Below are 21,192 nucleotides of genomic sequence, written 5' to 3'. Positions count from 1 at the left end.
TGGGGGGTGGTTTGCAGGGATAACATTGTCTGTTGGCATTCTATGAACCAATTTAACAAAAACAAGCAATTTTTACATTTTCTTCTCCATTCTAGAAAACTAATCTGAGGGCAATTCAAAGAAGTTATCTTTGTTTTCTAACTTTCTAAACAGAACATCCAGTAAGTTCATGAAGAGCACTGAGAAATAAATAGCGTTTTGTGGGTGAGCAGCCTCACAACCATGACCACACACACTCACTGTGCAGGACCCAGAGCTCCTAAGCCTTAGAAAAGCAGTATTCACAATAAACCAGGCTTTCAATCAGCTCCAAAGCCCACAATCTCCTGGCTTCATTCTTGCGCCCCCTACACCCTCAAAGAGAAGCTGCTGACCCCTCCAGGTGTTTGAGGGCTGAGACCAGAGGCATTCTGGTGTAAAAAGTAAGCACAGGCCAAAGAGGCTGGGCAGATTCCAAGGGCCAGGTTGACTATGTGGCAAAATCTAAAAGCCAAGGTGGGTAAGAGGACAGCTATCCTTTTCCTATCCAGGAAGGAGTAAGAAGATTCAACTAAACCATGGCTTTTCAAAGTGTGCTCCTGGAGCAGCAACCTCAGCCCCATCACCTGGGAACACGTTAGAAATGCACATTCTAGGGTCTAGGGCCCCCTCTAGACTGACTGTAGCAGAAACTCTGGGGGTGGGACCCAGCCATCTGTTAGCAAGGCCTCCGCCCTCCAGGTGATCCTAGAACAGTAGTTTGAGAACCACTATGCCAAACTACAGAAAGTATTTACATTTATAAAGGAACTGAGAGGTTGGGAGAGGGAAGTTGACAGACCTGTTGGCTCTCCTGATGCCTAGGGTATGGTCAGCAGGAGGGACCCAGCAAGACAAGGCCACTACAATCTGGAAGATGGCCAGATCTAACTAAACTTTCCGCATCCATTCTGTCTGTCCCTCTGTCTGATCCCATGCAAAGTTAACAACAGCTGAGGCTGAACCTTCGACCTCCAAACCAAAACATTTTCAAGAGCAAACGCTGGGGAGGACAAGGGTCTCTTGCCATGGGGATCACCAGTGCAGGTGAGCCAACTCCCTTGAACAGAGTTCAAGTATTTTAACATGAAAATAGGGAAATATTCAGCAAATTCTGTTCTGTCGGGAAGGTGACTGGAGTTGAATTATATGATACGTATATTAAACAAATTTCCAGCACCTTCTTCCTGGTACTCTAGTCAAAATGATCTTTGGTACAAATAGTTTTTATCCAAAAAAAAGAGAGAGAGAGTTGCAGAAGTTGTGCAAAGAGAGGGGGTTAGAAGGGGGAAAAGCAAAATGGTTTCTCCTCCCCCAGCTCTGATCACTGCTTTCTTTCCAATTGCACTCCTAACATAGGAAGGTAGAGAAAAATAGGCCACAAAGAAGCATTAAATACTGCTCTGCCCAATAGAGTAGCCACTGGCCTTCTGTGGCTATGTCAATTAATTAGGATTTTTAAAACAGGCCAGTGCGGTGGCTCCTGCCTACAATCCCAGCACTTTGGGAGGCCAAGGCGGGTGGATCACTTGAGGTCAGAAGTTCAAAGCGAACATGGTGATTCAAAAAATTAGCTGTCTCTGCTAAAAATTCAAAAAATTAGCCGGGCCTGGTGGTGCACACCTGTAGTCCCAGCTACTTGGGAGGCTGAGGAAGGAGAATCGCTTGAACCTGGGGGGCAGAAGTTGCAGTGAGCCAGGATGGTGCCACTGCACTCCAGCTTGGGTGACAGAATGAGACTGTCTCAAAAAAAGAAAAGACCTTAAAAATTCAGTTCCTCAGTCACACCAGCCACACTTCAAGGGCTCGATGTCACAGGGTCAGTACCTATCACATTGCACAGGGAAGACAGAAGACAGTTCCATTGCTGCAAGAAGTTCCACTGGCTAGTGCTGGGTTCAAAGAACCTACATCTTTTTCTCAGGTGAGAAGAGGAGACCTTCTGCTTCCTTGAATTGAAAGACTATCTCGTCCTCTTTGAGGAGGATCTAAGGGTAAGATGCAGAGAAAGAGTTAACACCTTCCTATCATAAAAAGGCTCAAAGGGCATCATTTTATGAAATTAAAATGGTTTCCTTTTCCTTACTGGTCTGAAAACCTCCTCACTTCCCTTTCCACAAGATATACTTTTAAAATCTTAAGTGGCTGATATTCAGGTTTGCAATCCACTGGTCTTCAGGAGAAGTTAACGTGCCGGACGACAGACTTTACCCAGGGACCCCCATTGCCCAGGTTCACAATTCTTCAAAAACCTTTGCAAGTTTGGGATTTCAACATTTGTTCTTAGTTTCAACTAAATTGTATTTTTACAATCCATTTATTTTCCTTTAAGTAAAATACTGCTACCGAATACCAAAAAAGGGGGGGTGGAAATATGGGGAAAATATAGCACCAGTAATTCCACTACTAAAATAGCCACAATGAACTTCCTTTCAGCCTTTTTTCCAAGTGTTTTCTGCTGCTTTTAGGTACATAGTAGTCTTTCTATTCCTTAGGATCAAAGATACCTCTATTTTCTTCTAGTTTTCTTAGCAGTTTTAATGTTCTTCAAGGTGGGTCTCATAGTTGTTTTTTGTTTTTAATCCAGACTAAAATGTTTTGCTTATATATTGCATGGAGAGTAGATTTTCTTGATACCCTCTAACTAGGTGGTCTGAGCGATTAAGGTTAAGTTTTTCAAGAAAAACTTCACTCACATCTTGAATGTTTAAAATGGATTCTTTTTCTCAATTGGCAGCGATGCACTTCATTGTCCTTGCCAGGCTCTAAGGATGATGCTGCAGGGACTGCAAGGTGCCTGGGCCCTGCATGCTGTCAGGGTTCAAGCAACAGGGAGGGTGTTGTTCTTGTAAAACTTAAAAATCCACCTAACACATCATTATGTAAAAGTTACAAGTCTTTTACATAATCACAGCCAAACTTCAGATGTTATTTTGTTTGTTTGTTGGTTTTGTCTTATCTTGTTTCTTAAATATTTATCATCTGGGGGATGTGGCCCAAGGTAGGAGATTGAGGCAATGGGAAGAAAAGGCAACCATATCCCCCAACAGGGAACAATGCATTTACTAGCCACAGAGAGTGATAGCACAAGAAGCTATTAGATAAACAGACAAAAACCCCTGTGAAAAAACAGGGCACTAGATTATGCACCAGCACTAAGCAAATACTTAACAGGTATCATCTCCTCTAATCTACACCACAATCTGTATACTATCATCCCTTTTTACAGATGAATAAGCTGAGGCTCTGCCAAGCCCTATCATCTGCCCAGAATCACATAGCTAGAGTGCCTGAATACAGGGACCAACCTCTTTAATACCTCAGCTTGGTGCAGGCATAGGAGAGGCAGTGGAAGGGCCTCTACCCTTTGTGTCCCTCCTGATGTTATACTGGAGACACGTGACAACTTCGGTAAAGCTCAAATGCCCACAGCCCTAGGGAAGCAGCCTCCCTTCTCCAACCCCAGCATGATAACAAGGAAAGCAGGTTTACCTCAAGGCCACCCCAAAGACAAAATAAGTCTAAAAATATCTCCCCTGCGTGTTCTACTCATGGTCAGAAATTCCTTTCCCAGGAGGGAGCCTTGTGTGGGAGAGAGAACAGCAGACCAGGAGTCAGAGGGCTTGACCTCTTCCAAGTCCTGAGGCCCAAGATGTGACAACACTGAACAGTGCCTTACTTGGATTTAATGCTTCTTCTCTAGTCACTCCTTTTAATACGAGTACATGTTGGGTATAAAATACAACCAGAACAGCCTGAGCTCCAGCCGAGAGGGAGCCCTTACAGCTGTGCTGCCATCCACAAGTGTCTTGGATGACTGCCTATCCAAACACTGGGAGCGGCTGGAGAAAGTGCAGAAAGAACATCCCAAGGAAGTTTTTGTCACCAGGGGCCACCCTGAGAGAAGGGTCATACCTGGGTGCCACTGCCTCGCATGATGTCCTCGGGGATGGCATAGATCTGGTTCTCCATCTCCACCTTCTGAAGCCCATTGTCCGTTACTTTCACCCAAAGCACACGGAAGTTGGTCCCTCCAAGGTCCAGAGCCAGGAACTCTCCGTGTTCTGCAGAGAAAGGAAGGGCCACTTAATCTTGGGCAAAACTCTTCCAAGAACCACCAAGACTCAAAACTCCAAGTCCCTCCAGGAATATCTGTGGGTAAGGGGTGGCCAGTGGGATTCACTTATCCCTACAGACATTACATATAGTCTAATTTCATGCCATACACCTTTACATTATTGTTATTTTTTTAATTCTCAAGAGCTTTATTAAAACCAGAAACTCACGGGGTAGTTTTTTAAACCCCTCACTCCCTTCCCATCCTTTCCTCTGAGTCTCCAAAGTCCATTGTATTATTCTTATGCCTTTGCATCCTCATAGCTTAGTTCCCAATTATGAGTGAGAACATATGATGTTTGGTTTTCCATTTCTGAGTTACTTCACTTAGAATAACGGTCTCCAATCCTATCCAGGTTGCTACGAATGCCATTAATTTGTTCCTTTTTATGGCTGAGTAGTATTCCATCACATATGCATTACTTTTATAATTCAATCAACAATAAGACAGTTACATCCAACGATGTGCTCACCCCTCCTGAGAGCTGACTATCTCCTCAGTGCTTTCAGCAAGCCCCATGCCAGGGGTCCATGCCTCCATCCTGTTCCTCCTACCCCCAGAACACCAAACTGCGATCACAGTATTAAATTTACTTTCTAATGTTTGTATATCATGTTTGCATATAATGTTTGCATATTGCAATTGCAGTACTAAATTCACTTTCTAATGTTTGCATATTATGAGGCCCATGCCCTGCAGCAAGATCAAAGGGGTAAAGTAATGGAGTAGAATGAGGTCCAATTCACTACAAACTAAGAGGCCTGGTGAATACGCCAAGCAAGTGCCCCCTCAAAGGATCTCAGGCTTATTAGAATGCAAAAGAATGCTGACCCCAGAGCGTGTATGTACGACAAGAGTCAGGTCACTCATGCCACAGAAAAGCTCTGAGAGAGCAGGAGAGAGGACAAGTGAGACTCCAGAAAGGAGCCACAGACACAGATGGGTGAAGACTGTCATGTGTCACTGGGAAGGTGCAGTTCCTACCCTCCAGGAAACAGCAGTGTAGACAGGAAACATCCAGATCCTGGGTGATAATACCACCGACTATGGGGAAGGGCCCCATTGTGTGGCACAGAATGAAAGTGCTGAAGAGGCGCGGAGCCTGCAGCGGGACAGGGGCTGGTGGAGCAGGCAAGACGCATCCTCAGGTGACTGCCAACCGCGAGCAGCACCGCCAGTCTTCCGCTGCCCTGCCACAACCTTTTCAAAGGCTACAAGGCAATTAATTTCCCCAGGGGTTCACTTATTGGCATGTTTGTCAACACTCAACCCCTTTCCTGGTGGGAGAACAGCACTGAAGTGAAGCGGAACAGGTCAGGTCAGGGAGAGGCTCTGACTCAATAACCCAAGAATGTCTGTTTTACACCCAGATCCACTCAGCACCTCCAGCACTTAGGCCCTGAGAAAAGCCACATCTGCCCAGCTCCCTGAGAGCATCATGCACAGTCCCCAGGGTCCCAAGGGGAAAAAGGGTAGATATCATCCACCAGAGATCACACAAGCAGAAGTGTGTCAGGCAGCGTGACACACGGAGACTGGTCTGGAGTCCACATCACCTGCTCCAGAACCCCGGCCACTTTCCAGCAGAGGCAAGTTCCTGAGCCTCTGAGCCTCAGCTGCCTCATCTCTAAAATGGGAACATAGCATCTCATTGGGTTGCTGTGAGGGGAAAAATTAGACAAGTGTGGTGCGGGACCAAGAACTCAGGACATACTCACTAAGTACTAGGTACTCTCTCTCGGGGCTCTCCGCAAGCCCTGTCCCACAGCCTCACTTGAGTGTCCCAGGCCAACGACAGCAGAAGGAATTGCAGAAACCTGTCCAAGAAAAGTCACTGGAATCAGCTCCAGTGACTACAGCATTCCTCCTTAGGGGCATTACTTTTCCATTTCCTGCCCAGTGACTACAGGTGGCCCCACCCCTAGCTACAGCTGCAGGCTAACTACAGCAACATCGCCCTCAACTGGGGTTAGCCTGCCTGTCTCATGGCCATGGTTGACTTTTCCAGACACTCCAGCCCTGAGCCTTCCCCGGTAGTGGGAACTCAGCCAAATTCTAGGAAACGCAATGTGGTGGCTGTCATGAGGGATGAAAGGGATATCAAAGATGAACTGCCTCATCAGCACCCTCAAGTCCAGGATACACGCGATCCGCTGAATCAGTGACCACAGGGGACTAAGGCAGTGAGGCTGCCCCAGTGGGTCGTCATCTGAGGCCAGCCCAGCTGGACTCACCAGAGGCCACAGCTCTACCAAGAACGGGTGGTGTGCAGGATTTTCTGATGGACTGAAGGGAAAACACAAATAATAAAGTATTGCTGATAACCCGGTTCCCAGGAGGGAGGTCCTCTCTTGCTTTGCTTACAGGACTCCTCTGGAACACACATTCCCTGACACCTCTCCTCCCTGCGGCTCTCCTCCACACAGATAGGAAGCCACAACCACCATAGCCAAGGACTGCATTCCTTCCAAGCCCGGAATCTGAGGCAGGCCTAGCACTGTGACTCGGCAGTCCTGAGATGGACCCTCTCCTAATGCCCACGCATGAGAGGCTCCCACAGAGCAGTGGTGAGGCACTGGACCTCAGACAGGTGGGCAGCCGTCGTTTTGAATTCCAGCTCAGCAGTTTCACTACCTGTATGGTGTGGGCACATCACAGGGCTCTCTCACCTCACCTGTAGAACAGGATTCATAATTCCGACGTTGCACAGCGATTGTGACGCTTACGTGAAACATGGACTATGTTGTATGTGAACATACAGAAACACACAGGCCGGATGCGGTGGCTCATGCTTGTAATCCCAGTACTTAGGGAGGCCAAGGCGGGCAGATTAGTTGAGGTCAGGAGTTTGAGACCAGCCTGGCCAACATGGTGAAACCCTGTCTCTACTAATACAAAAATTTGCCGGGCATCGTGGTGTAGCCCTGTAATCCCAGCTACTCGGGAGGCTGAGGCAAGAGAATCACTTGAACTCAGGAGGTGGAGGTTGCAGTGAACTGAGATCTCTCCACTGTACCCCAGCCTGGGCGATAGGGCCAGACTCTGTCTCAAAAAAAAAAAACCCAAAGAAGAAACACAGTAATTATTCATTCCTCCGTTAATAGATTTTATCAAGGTACTTGTTCCCTTTCTCCCTGTCAAGGCTGTGGAGGTTTGTGACATGCTCTGGTGTCCAGCAAGGCAGGACAGAGGTTTGGTATAACTACGATTGGCACTAATTTGTGGGTGCCAAAAAATGGCATGTCCAGAATGGCTACAACATAGGGCTTACATGACATGGCTATAAGCGCACAGCAAATACCATTGCCAAGGACTTTCTTTCATTCTTAAGAAGGTCAGATCTGTTTCCAAAAGGGCTCTAGCGACTAATGGCACTGTGGAGGGCAGGGCTAGCACAAGGGAGGCAGCTCAGGGGCTGCTGCCGTAGTTGAGCTGAGCAGCAGTGAGGGCATGGGCTCCAGGGCCATGGAGGGTGGCCAACCATCCCAGTTTGCCCAGGATGGAGGGGTTTCCTATGACATGGGACTTTCAATGCCAAAACTGGGAGAGGCTCAGGAATCAGAATGCTGGACTGTATTTGATCCAACCATATAGCCTCCAGCTCTTCCTTGTCACTCAATGCCTGAGGCACGCAGCCATAAACTTGGAGTCTGGTCAAAGACACACATGCATACTTTCACATTCAGTTCCTGAACTGTCCCATATTTATAACTTAATGCCCCTAAAGGGACCTGCCCTTCCTGCCCTACAATAGCACTTCCAGTGGCCCCAGGTAACTGCACTGAACATTCCAATCATTCTCTATGGGGTGACTCTGGGTTGAGGGGATCTTGTTTTTTTTCCTTTAGTTTTCAAGCATCTGCTAGCACACAACAGTGGACTTCTCTGAGAATGTATGGCATATACTCCAAATGAAACGAGGACGCAAAAGATACATCTCCAAGTCCTAAGCAGGTAATGAGGCAAGACACAGGTTTCAAGGCACGTATTTTCCATGTACCCAGAATCGCCATGATCACTACCACACCTGGCAGCCTCTTTTTAACCCCCAGGATTCCGGTTACTCCATTACAATGCTGGCCACCATTCAAGAGCTCAGCCATACAGAAGTTTTCAATACTCCATGTCATCAAAGGCACTGAATTACAGTTAATGCTGGTGTCTGGTACAGACTAGGAATGGAGTGAGCTGATCTTCTACATCATTTGTTTTCAAACGCAACAGAATGCTTATTTCCAAATAAAATTGGTGGGCCAAATACCACAACGTAAAATAGAGAAAAACAGAGCTGCTCCAACTGAAGGGAGGGGTGTGGAACACGTAAAACACATGACTAGCACCCCAAAGCTCCTAGGACACCTCTTGGAAAGCATCACTCTGGTGCTTTTTTTACCCAGGAAGTGTTTCTTAAGTTCAAAATAGGTGCCAGTCACAGCAAGGTGTAGTTAGCCCCACAGGTGTGAAACCACTCTTCAAAGGGTTAAAACACGATTACATTTCAATATTGTGTAGGCTTTGAGCATGTTCAGCTTTTTAGGCAGGCAGACCTGGGTTCAAATCCCACTCTAACGTGTATTAGCCACGTAGCTTTGGGCAATTTATTAAAAATCTGACACTGAGATTTCATCATCTGTTTTAAAAGGGTTATGATAACCTCATTCTAGTCAGCACCTCCCTCCACAACCCAGAACAAGAACACAGGAAAACATACACATATACATGTACACATACACACACGCACCTTGTCAAGATTCAATGCAAGGAAGTGTAAGGCATTTGGCACAACGCCTGACAATGTTAAGTGCCATCTGCTGTACTGAGGCTATCTGTCAGTACAATCTTCAATTTATATTGCCTGGACTACGTAAGTCCACTAATTAACTTGCTGTGTGCTAGCTCTGGATGTATGTCTCCACTGTACAGTAGTTAACATAAGCAGAGCAACCAAGATAAGGGCTTCTTTCGGGTTTAACCAGCTTCCATGCAACATATCACCAGCCCGGTCTCCCTTTATCATATCATGTGCTTGCATTATATGGCCCGATATCTCTAATTATTTTGTCTACATGGGCCTTATCTCCCCAGTACAACTTTCACGCTTCAAAGGCAGGGCACGAGGCAGCTTAGCACACTGCTGCTGCACAGAGGACCAAGCCTCGGAGAGGACTGTTGAATGAACTGAACAACTAGGCCTGAGTTAGTAAGAGAAGAATCCATACATTGTGCTAGCAGCATGGAAGGTACATAAAATGTGCCACTGGTGGCGTGCTTAAAAGCCCAGGCATTAGCAATTCGGCTGGCCGAGTTCCAATCCCAATGCTGCCACTTGCTCACTATGCGACTTTGGGCAAGTTGCCTTACTGCTCCAAATCTATTTTCTTTTTCTGTGAAGTAGAGTTCAGCACATCTACCATTGGAGGACAATAAGAAATGAGATAGCTCAAACACAGCGTTTAGCACAGTACCTGGCACTTACGATGTCTACAATTTTTATCATCACCATCATCACCGTCACCATCACATCTGACCACAGGTGACCCTGGCAACCATCAATCCTTTTTTAGCCTTGGTTGCCTCATTTTTAAAGTGAGAATGGCTCTCTTGTAAAGTTTTTGTAGAGAGTAAACTAGATTTATGTAAATGGCCTAGTACAGACACCATGGGTGCTCATTAAATGCTATCAATTCTCCCTGCATTCCCTTTTATTTTTTCGGAGTCTCACTCTGTCAGCCAGGCTGGAGTGCAGCGGCATGATCTCAGCTCGCTGCGACCTCTGCCTCCCAGATTCAAGCGAGTCTCCTGTCTCAGCCCCCCGAGTAGCTGAGACTACAGGCCCATGCCACCACAACTGGCTAATTTTTTGTATTTTCAGTAGAGATGGGGGTTTCACCATGTTGGCCAGGCTGGTCCTGACCTCAAGTGATCCACCCACCTTGGCCTCCCAAAGTGCTAGGATTACAGGTGTAAACCACTGCGCCCAGCCCCTGCATTCCCTTTTAAGATGGAAATGTCCTCTGAAAGCCAGGCCCTTATGTGTGGCCCCTATGTGTGGTGGGGCCCCTGACAGAACTGTGTTAGGGCTGGTACCACAGTCCCACGCAGGGTCGTGGCACAGCTTAGGGGCTGCCTACAAAGAGGTCAAGATGGTGTGATTCCTGGCAAATACAAACGAATGCTTTCTTTAATCAACTCTCCACTGAAAAAAAGAAACAAGGGCATACAGACAACAAATGCTGTTGAGGATATGGAGCAGGCAGAGCTCTCATACATTATTGGTGGGAGTATAAATGGTTCAACAATTTGGGGAAAAGGTCTGGCAATTTTCTAAAAATTAAACGTATACCAAACTCTATGAATGACCCAGTAATTCCACTCCTAGTTGATTATACAAGAAACTAAAAACGTGTCCACAAAAGGGCTCGTGCAATAACGTCCATAGCAGCTTTACTCAAATAGTCAAGAAGTGGAAACTGCCCAGGTGTCCATCAATATTCATATCATAGATTCTAATCATACTATGAAATCAGCAACCAAAAGGAACAAGACACTGATAGACACAACACAGATAAATCCTACATTATGAAAAGTAAAAGAAGACTTGCATAAAAAAATACTGTATGAGTCGATTTATGTGAAGTTCTGGAAGAGGCAACACTGATATATGTGGAAAATAGGATGTGATTGCCTCTGTGGGTCAGGAACAGGGACTGACTGGGAAGGGGCTCAAGGTAACTTTCTGGGGTGATGGTAATGTTCTCTATCTTGATGGAGGTTTTTTTTTTTTAGTTGTATACATTTATGAGATACAAGTCTAATTTTGTTACATGGATATACTGCACAATGGTGAAGTTAGGGCTTTTAGTGTATCCAACACCCACTGTATCCGTTAAGTAATTTCTCATCATCCACACCGCCCCCCACCCTCCTACCCTCATGCTCCTACCCTCCTACCCTCACCCTTCCAAGTGTCCGTTGTCTATCATTCCACTTTCTATGTCCATGTGGAGACATTTTTTAGCTCCCACTTATAAGTGAAAACATGCAGTATTTGTCTGCTTTGGAGCTGTTTCACTTAAAATAACAGCCTCCAGTTCCATCCATGATGCTGCAAGACACATTATTTCATTCTATTTTAAGACTGAACAGTATTCTATTATGTATATATACCACATTTTCTTTATCCCATCATCTGTCCACTGATGGGCATTGACTCCACATCTTTGCTATTGTGAATGGTGCTGTAATAAACATACAAGTGCAGGCATCCTTTTGGTATGATTTCTTTTCCTTTGGGTGGATACTCAATAGTGAGATTGCTGGATGGAATGGTAGTTCTATTCTCAGTTCTGAGAAATGTCCATACTGTTTTCCATAGAGGCTGTAATTTATTTACATTCCCACCAACAGTGTATAAGCATTCCCTTTTCTGATGGAGATTGTATTAAACAGGTGTATTTGTCAATTCATCAGATAAATTCTTTTTTTTTTTTTTTTTTTTTGAGACAGAGACTCACTCGCTCTGTGGCCCAGGCTGAAATGCAGTGGCGTGATCTCGGCTCACTGCAAGCTCTGCTTCCCGGGTTCACACCATTCTTCCTGCTTCAGCCGCCCACCACCATGCCCGGCTAATTTTTTGTATTTTTAGTAGAGATGGAGTTTCACTGTGTTAGCCAGGATGGTTAACTCACATACCTTTTCTTAGTAAATTTGGCAATGAGCGTGCCTTTTGCAGTGGTGGTTTGTGGCTGCAGGAGTGTTTGTAGCATATGTGAGAAAGTCACATATCTGATTCTCTCTTAATTCTCAGAAAACCAATCACCCATGAAGTTTCCCCTTTTCACAAATGGGGAAATAGAGGATCACAACATAAATTGCTTTGGAGCACACAGCTTGAATTCAAACCCATTTGAACCTATAATTCTGATTCTCACCTCTCACTGTCCTGAAACTACACATTTCATGCCAGCGAGAAATGAAATGCTAATCTAGAACCAAACTGGGCCAAGGATCATTTAAGGCAGTGGCTTTCAAACTGCAAGGTAAAAAAACATTTAGTAGGTTCCGACTAGCAACCTTCTTAAAGACTAGAAGACAAACCCAATTTCATCATGTTTAAGAATAAATTCTGGCCGGGCGCGGTGGCTCAAGCCTGTAATCCCAGCACTTTGGGAGGCCGAGACGGGCGGATCACGAGGTCAGGAGATTGAGACCATCCTGGCTAACACTGTGAAACCCTGTCTCTACTAAAAAATGCAAAAAAAAACTAGCCGGGCGAGGTGGCGGGCGCCTGTAGTCCCAGCTACTTGGGAGGCTGAGGCAGGAGAATGGCGTAAACCCAGGAGGCGGAGCTTGCAGTGAGCTGAGATCCAGCCACTGCACTCCAGCCCGGGCGACAGAGCGAGACTCCGTCTGAAAAAAAAAAAAAAAAAAAGAATAAATTCTGGTCCACAAATTTATTTCCTTTCATATAAATATCTATATGCATGTGTTTCTTGATGTGAAGGTATAGTCCAGAAAAGTTAGAAAGCTATGGATTTAAAGACTGGCTTCCTCTAGATCTGGGGTTTGATTTTTCAGATTTGAAAAGTAATACTAGTCATGAACAGGCTGAGAAACGAAGGTTCTGAGAAAGGTGGCGCTGAGCAGGTGTCCCTGGAGCAAATGCCTGGAGCCTTCTGTGGGAGAGGGATGCAGTTTCACCCCCAGCAGCAATGGCAGGCACCCAGGCTGTGTGCGACCACATGGGAGGGAATCGCTAACACAACTTCACCTCGGCCTTTCCTCTCAGCACTTCACTAGGGTGCTGACAACAGAGAATTTTCATTTTTGATAGTCTGTATCAACTTAGGAGTCACCTATTTTCACTGCCATAATCCATAACTCATACCCCCAACTGACAAAACAAAACTTGAAAGCCTTGATGCTGACCACTTAATTTTTTTAAAATTTATCTATTTTTGTTTGTTTTTTGAGACAGTCTCATTCTGTCACCCAGGCTGGAGTGCAATGACGCAATCTCAGCTCACGGCAACCTCCATCTCCCGGGTTCAGGAGATTCTCTGCCTCAGCCTCCCAAGTAGCTGGGATTATAGGTGGGATTATAGTAGGTGGGATTATGTAGTAGGTGGGTTTCACTATGTGAAACCGGGTGTGGTGGTGGGTGCCTGTAATCCCAGCTACTCAGGAGGCTGAGACAGGAGAATCAATTGAACCTGGGCAGAGGCTGCAGTGAGCTGAGATTGTACCAGAGTGACAGAGCAAAACTCCACCTAAAAAGAAAAAAAATTCCAATACACTGCCATTATCAGCAACACTGTAATGAACATTATTGGGCCATGTCTCCTTGGATTCATACAGGAGTCTGTTCAGGGCATATAGTTGGAAGTGGAATTGCTGAGTTGTTATATATACATATGTTCCACTTTACAGCAACACAAAAATGAACTAAGACACCATCCAATGAACATCAAGGGTTTATCTCCCATTACAGGATCTCAGATGTGTTTTTGTAAATAGACTAGCACACCGTTCTAGTAGATGTGCAGAACAGACTAGAACTACTGGGTCCAACCTCTTTACTTTACAAAAGCAAAGGCTGAGTCCCAGAGAGTATGGAGGTGAGGAGCTAACCTATGGACCCCCTGCAGATGGGGAGGGAGGGATTAGGTGTGGGTTTCCTGCAATCAGGTCTCCAGTATTCCAGGAGCCACTTCCTTTGTTTCAGTGAGTAAGACATTCCAGTATGTCTGGCAAACAGTGCAAGCTTCAAAGTGCATGGGAGGTCTTGGTGCCTCCAGCTTCAGGAAAGCAATGAGAATTTTGAAAGCTTGCCCCATAATTAGTTCTCCCCAACAAACGTAATTCACCTGCCTCTGCCTATAATACAGGCTAAACAATCAGTCTCAACTCCATTCCAAAAAATTTTAGTTGAGCATTTGCAGTGTGCTCCAGCACCAAGTGGACAGGCTAACACATACATGAACACATAGAACGCATCACGTGTAGTACCGATGCCTGAACTTCGACTTCCGCAAACTTGATTCCTAACTCGGCCTCTCACTGGCTGTATGATTTTGGACGACTTTTTGACATTCGAGCCTCAAATTCCTCATCTATAAATTGTGGATAAAATTTGTACTTACCATAAAGGTTTCTGAAAAGTAAATGAGTTAATACATTGAGGTGCCCAGAAGAGTCCTTAGCCCATATGTATTTAGAAAAGATTTAGGGTACTTACTTAGTGCTAGTGCTGGGTGAAATAAAGACAAGGCCCTGGCCTTCAGGAGTACATTTATCTGAACATCAAATAAAAATCTCAGAAATGGGTGTGGTTTCCAGTCACAGTCAGAGGGAGTGGTGGATAAACATGCCAATCTAGAGGACATGGAAGAGATAAGAGGCCCCTCACCTCGAGGGTCTCTTTGAAGGGCCAAGAAACACACTCAGAAAACAATCCTAAACAAGGTCATACCCTCAGCATTGGGTCCAGGCTGGGTCCCAAGGCTTCAGCAAACACTTATTTTGGGAACCATACAGTCTCATTAGACAAATCCAGTCCCTAGAGGCACTTAGGGAGATGAGCCTCAAGGACACACGTGTGCTGGAAATAGCACAGGCACTTACTTGGCATTAGCAAGCCCTGACCCACACCCTGCCCCTAACTCCCCTCCCAACAATGCCCCTGCAGATGCCTCACCAGCGACCTGTCAGCTTCCTGGAGATCTCGTCCCCCTTAGGTTTTCGGACACTGTGCTTCCTGCTTCTTCCTCTGCCCTGGCAGCTGCCCCTTGGGCTCTCTCTCCTGCCCTCTAGATGTGAGTACCTATCCCCCACCCTCCACCCCCTCATAGGCCTCACAAGCACCTCATCTCTAAAATGGAGACACCTATTATGAGGATTAAATAAAAGCTCTGACACAACTTTGTTCGGTCCCCTTTTCTGGGATGCTGCCATTCCCAGGCAGCTGGGCTCCACACCCAGGCCCCACCCTTGAATCCTCTTTTTGCCCACCCACCACCACCCACCAGGGCCATGTCTTGTGCTCTACCAGTCGGGCCTCGCTCCCCCCTCCACTCTACCTATACTGCCAAAGACGTAATGTTACCAAGACACCCCTGAAAAACTTGCGTTTATTCCCCAAGGCTACTGCAGAGACTAAACGTTTTAGGCTTGCATTCAAGGCCTTCAGTGACTAGCCCTAATCCACTGGACCTTTCCAACTTGAATCTCCACCATAATCCTTTTTCTCCTACCTGATTAAATCACTTGCTGGGTGGTGCACCATAAAATAAGGATTCTGGGCTGGGCGCGGTGGCTCATGCCTGTAAATCCCAGCACTTTGGGAGGCCAAGGCGGGCAGATCACAAGGTCAGGAGATTAAGATCATCCTGGCTAATGGAGATCGTACCACTGAGCTCCAGCCTGGGCGACAGAGTGAGACTCGTCTCAAAAAAAAAGGATTCTGTATCCAAATAAGGTGACTAAACAAAGCTTTTCCCAAGCTTCCTGTCCGTCCGTCACACAGCCTTCCATTCAATTCCCTGGATGCTTCCCTTAATCAGGGTTGGTTTCTGAGGCTTTTGAGTTATTTGGGTCCCTGAACAAAGCCAACTAAATCATGCCCGAGTAACGCAGCAGCTACAGCCATCCCCCAGGTGCCGCACCTGTCCCATCTGGAGTGGACCTCACAAAGGTGGGCAGCATCTTCACTGCGGCAGTGGGGTGGGTGGTGGCTCCAAGCCCTTTCTCCATCTCCTTGCGGAACCGCTTAGAGATCTCCAAGAGGGTCTCATCAGAGAGGCGCATGTGGTAGAGATACTGGTCAACCTGAAAGGGGAGGAAGACAAGAGCAAAGACCACTAGTTAAATAAATTATGGCATAGGTTTCTGTCATGGAACACCACTCAGCCCTTCAAAAGAACAAAATCTGTTATGTATAGAAAGTTATTATTAAAGACCATTAGTAGCAACCGATTTGACAGGGCTTTGTCTTAAAAAAAAAAAATTAAAGTTATAAAAATAGACCTAATTTTTGGAGAACTGGTGCATACCAGAGGAAAGGCCTATTAGGGCAGAAGAGAGTTATTTTCAGAATGGTTGAGTCGGAAGGCCTGTGACAACATCACTGGAGCCAGGGTTCATTACCCTCATCTCTTGTTCCCCTAGCACCTGACACGGCCAGTCACATCAGTCCCATTGCCCCTCACGTTAGGCCAGGTAGCCATCACCTTTTTCCTGGACTCCTACAATCCCCAGTTCGGCTTTTACCTCTTCCATCCACTTTCCACGCCCAGCCAGACTCAGCCTGAAAGCCAGCTGATCCCTGGCTTTCAGGGCTTTCCGTTGGAACAAAGCTCAAAATCCTTTCAGGGCCCCACCTCCTAATCGGGGCCTCTAGCCACCTCCTAATCTTTTTTTTTTTTTTTTTTTTTTTTAACAGGGTATTGCTCCAGTTGTCCAGGCTGGAGTGCAGTGATGAGATCTCAGCCAGCCTCAGGTGATCCTCCCACCTCAGCCTCTTGAGTAGCTGGGACTTTCAGGCACGTGCCACCTTGTCTGGCTAATTTTGTTGTTGTTGTTGTGTGTGTGTGTGTGATTTTTTTGTTGTTGTTTTTTTTTTTTTTGAGGCTGAGTCTCACCCTGTCACACGGGCTGGAATGCAATGGTGCAATCTCAGCTCACTGCAACCTCTGCCTACCAAGCAATTCTAGTGCCTCAGCCTCCCAAGTAGCTGGGATTACAGCAGTGTGCCACCACACCCAGCTAATTTTTTTTTTTTTCAGCAGAGACAAGGTTTCACCATGTTGTCTAGGCTGGTCTCAAACTCCCAGACTCAAGCAATCCACCCGCCTTGGCCTCCCAAAGTGCTGGGATCAAACAGGTGAGCCACCGCGCCCGGCCCCACCTCCTAACCTTATGGTAAGGTCTGCACTCTTTGTGTGGATTCTCTCCCTGGTTCAGTTCCCCAACTTCCCCAACTTGCCCATCCCTGCCTTGGAGCTCATGCACACAGGCCCTCCAGGTATATGCCCTGCCAATCTGCTACCAGTCCTTCAGGCCTCTCTCCATAGAGGCCTCTTCTCATCCTCCAGATCACAACAGTCAGGCTCCCTGTTATTCGAAGAACTTGAGCTTTTCCCTTCACAAGACTATCCACAATTTGGAACTAAATATTTATTAGGGTCCAAATCATAAGCACCAAAGGCTAGAAGAACAATGTCTACTTGTTCACCTTTGCATACCTGGAGGCTGGCACGGTACCTGGCACAATGGAGAGGCTCTATGTAAATGATAATGCAGCCTCTGTGCTCAGGTGGAGGCAACTCTCCCTAGCTCTTTCACTGAACCTGTTTCCCACATAAATTCCCATGAACTTTTCCCAGATTTAAACCAGGAGAATGTGAAGCATCAGATAACGCTCACTTGCTTGTTTTGTTTAATCTTTTATTTATTAATTTATTATTGAGACAGGGTCTTGCTATATTGAGACAGGGTCTTGCTATATTGCCCAGCTTGTTTCCAACTCCTGGAATCTACCTCAGCCTCCAGGGCTGTGGGCCACTAGCCCCCCACCCTCCATCCCACAAGCTGGGTCCCTGACCTCTAGTTCCTACAATATCTGGGAGCCAAGGTGCTCCTGAGGAGGCCTGGGCCTCCCCCACAAGGACATTTGAGGCTCCCCAGGAGGATAAAGGGTGCAGCTTCAGCCTGACACTAGACAAGCCCCCTTCTTTTTGGTGAAGTGTCAGACAAGTCTCTAGCAATCTCCAGTGACCCTAGTTTAAGGGCAACTGACTACCCCAGAGGCCTCCCACTCCAGATCCAGTGACACATTGACTGGCCCAGGAATGCTACTTCACAACTTTCACATCTCAGGGTTAATGTACAAAGTCTGGGGCTACCCCGACCAGAGGCCAATGTGAGGCCACATCCAGGAAAAGCCTGAGATGCACTCATGGGCAACTGTAATAATGGCAAGCCCTCATGTGGCTCCTGCTTTGTGCCAGATCCTATTCTCCAGGTTTGCTCCCATTATTCATTTCATCCTTAGAACAGCCCTCTGAGGTAGGAAATGTCAGCACCTCTATTCTACAGAAAGGGGAAGTCACACAGACACAAGGGGCCATGCTTGGCTTGATAGAGCAGTCTGGCTGGTCTGTGCTCTTGTCCACTCTGCTAGATGACTGCCCCCTGCCTGCCTGGATACAGCAGGGTCTATGCAGGTCAAACAGCATTGCAGTGAATACAGGCTGGCCGTATCCATTAAAAGGCCATCTTCTATTCGTCATCTCCAAATGCAGGCCTGAATGGCAGACAGTGGAGAGTGAGGCCCACAGGGGTGACTGAGCAGGTTGAGGGCAGCAGACGTGTCTCTATGTCTCTGAACATTGTCATGAGGGTGACACCTGACAAAGACACTCCCACCTCACTACTTTCCCAAAGAGAAGAGAGGCCCAGAAGCCTCACTGATGCTCCCCACCTCCCCACCAACTCCACCCTCTACAGAAGGCTTCAGATGGTTGCAAAGGGCGCAGGAGTTCCTGCACTGAGAAGCTGAGCCTGTACCACCTCATTAAAAGGTCCTATCATCATGTCCAGAAGCATGAGGTTGTGCACACAAAAGAGTTAATTCTGCAGCAGCCAATCTTAGTTTATCTTCGATGTTTAAACTGCTTCAAGACTTGTTGGAAATCCAGTCAGACACTTCTTATCCTTAACCCTTGAAGAATCAAATTAAATGGTCACCCTTTATCCACCTTGCCTTTTGTCCCATAGATAACCATCTTCCACGTGTTCAACGACAGATGAAAACAGTAGTGGTGATAGTTACAGCGGCTAAACATTCCTCAAGCATTTCTCACCTGTCAGGCACCATCCTCCAGCTTTACTGACCTGTTCTCCATTATCTTTGTAAAACTTCTGTACCCCCGTTTTATAGATCACTTGGGTGATGAGGGGCAGAACTGGGATTCCACAGAGGTCTCTCTGGCCCCAATGCCAGGCCCTCAGGACAGCCACCCTCGCCTGTCCTGTGGGCCCCTCTTAGTGTGTGTGGATGGGCACTCCCTGCCTGCCCTGTGGTTTCTTGGATGACCCCGGGACCTTAGTTTCCTCTCCATTGCATGAGGAGATTAAGAGAGAGGATATGAAACAGTGGAAAAGTGCCCAGGCCAGTAGCTTGGCCCAAACTTTCCCTCTTTCACATTGGAGCTCTTTGAACTATCAAAACTTGAGAATAGATGGCACCAGGGCATGAGATGACGTGTTCACCCAGCTTATTGGGGCCACTCAGGAAGGGATAATTAATAATTAATCACTTGATGTCACAGCTTCCTAAACACACCAGTGGAGCCCACCCAGCCCTGGTAGGCATTGCTGTATTGGTGGGCACTGCTGTGTTGGTAGCCAAGGGAAGCAGAAGTCAGAAACAAGAAGCAGCCACCATACAAAGATGATTTTCCTGGATTGGGAAGGAGATGAATGCAATTTTCAGAATCTTGCCAACTTTCACCCACAGTGCCATCACTGGAGGGAGTACCAGGCCCAAAGTCAAGGGAGAAAGCCAAGCAGGTGATAGCAGATGTACACACAGCAGTGGGAATGCAGCTTAAAAGTATTCACCCTCAGAAAGGAAAGGCTCTTACGGTAACTAGTTCAAAAATCCCACTAAACATAGTATTCGAGTTTATCTAGTTTGTCTCTCTCCACCTAGTCATCCAGCCTAGGTTTGAATACTTCCAAGCCTGGGAGGCTCACTATTTCTCTAAATTCCATTGTTGAACAGCTCTACTTGTTTCAAAGAGTTTCCTCAATCAAAGATAAATCTGCTTTCTGATACTTCTGCCTAATCTCCATCCTGTCACTTGTGATAAGAGTTTCTTCCAAACTTGCTGCACATCAGAATCACATGAGGAGCTTTCAAAAAAAACAGTAAGAATTCCAAGGATCCATTCCAGACTAACCAAATGACACCTCTAGAGCTGGGACTCAAACACTTTCCCCTCTCTTCTGGCAGGTTTCCAATATGCCAATAATGTGCTCGTGGTTGGCCCTGTTCTGATCAACTCTGCGTACCACTTTTCTACCTGGGATCGTTAAGAATCGGTGGCTAAGATATTAGGCCAGGTGTGTCCCTGTGAAGTAATCCTGTGTTGATCCAGACTGCTGGGAGTTGGGAAGACAAACCCTACATTTGTTGTTAAGAGATGTAAGTTTCTGGAAACTATCAAAGCAGACTCATTCAGGTCAACCCTTGATTTGTAGCTTGTGGTGGTGATGGGAGTGCTCTGGCATCAGAAACACGAGTATGCAAATCCTAGTGGTAGCGTTCATACAGGTGTGCGACATTAGAGGACTCACTCTTAATCTGAACCTCAGTTTCCTCGCCACAAAGCCCCACACACAGTCAGCATAACTGTGAGGACAAACGAGTTCTCTATCACCCTTCCCTTTCCTTCTACCCCTTCTTTCTTCTAAGGCTTCTCTCCACCCAGGGGCACCTGCAGGCAATCAGACATTTCTCAACCCTCCTTAGTCACAAAGCAGAGGCTGTTTCCCCAAACTATTCCTTCTCTTTCTGTGATAGGCATGGACGAGGCTGTTTCTCTTTAAATCTCTATCTGGGGGCCGGGCGCGGTGGCTCAAGCCTGTAATCCCAGCACTTTGGGAGGCCGAGACGGGCGGATCACGAGGTCAGGAGATCGAGACCATCCTGGCTAACACGGTGAAACCCCGTCTCTACTAAAAATACAAAATACAAAAAAAACTAGCCGGGCGAGGTGGCGGGCGCCTGTAGTCCCAGCTACTCCGGAGGCTGAGGCAGGAGAATGGCGTAAACCCGGGAGGCAGAGCTTGCAGTGAGCTGAGATCCGGCCACTGCACTCCTGTCCGGGCGACAGAGCGAGACTCCGCCTCAAAAAAAAAAAAATAAATAAATAAATAAATAAATCTCTATCTGGGAGAGAGGAGGAAAGGGGGAGGGGGCATTCCAGGCTGGGGAATCAGAGGCAGGCCAGAGCAAAGCCTGGCTGAGGAACGGGTTACCTTCCCGTCTGCCA

The 21,192-nt window shown here is 46.7% G+C and overlaps 1 protein-coding gene across 2 annotated transcripts in view; it reads right to left on the bottom strand.

Annotated features, from left to right (window-relative positions):
• Nucleotides 1–21,192, bottom strand: part of HK2 (hexokinase 2) — a 58,432-nt gene that overhangs the window by 21,294 nt on the left and 15,946 nt on the right. For both annotated transcript variants that reach the window (XM_023187960.3, XM_026456437.2), the window contains exons 2-3: nucleotides 15,799–15,961; nucleotides 3,934–4,082 (exon numbers count right to left, since the gene is read on the bottom strand). In XM_023187960.3, coding sequence (XP_023043728.1) covers nucleotides 3,934–4,082; nucleotides 15,799–15,961 — 312 coding nt within the window. The remainder of the gene's footprint in view (nucleotides 1–3,933; nucleotides 4,083–15,798; nucleotides 15,962–21,192) is intronic.

Source organism: Piliocolobus tephrosceles, chromosome 15 (assembly GCF_002776525.5).
Source record: "Piliocolobus tephrosceles isolate RC106 chromosome 15, ASM277652v3, whole genome shotgun sequence".
NCBI lineage: Eukaryota > Metazoa > Chordata > Mammalia > Primates > Cercopithecidae > Piliocolobus > Piliocolobus tephrosceles.
The sequence above is the reverse complement of the archived record's forward strand: the minus strand, read 5'-3'. Positions and strand labels throughout refer to the sequence as shown.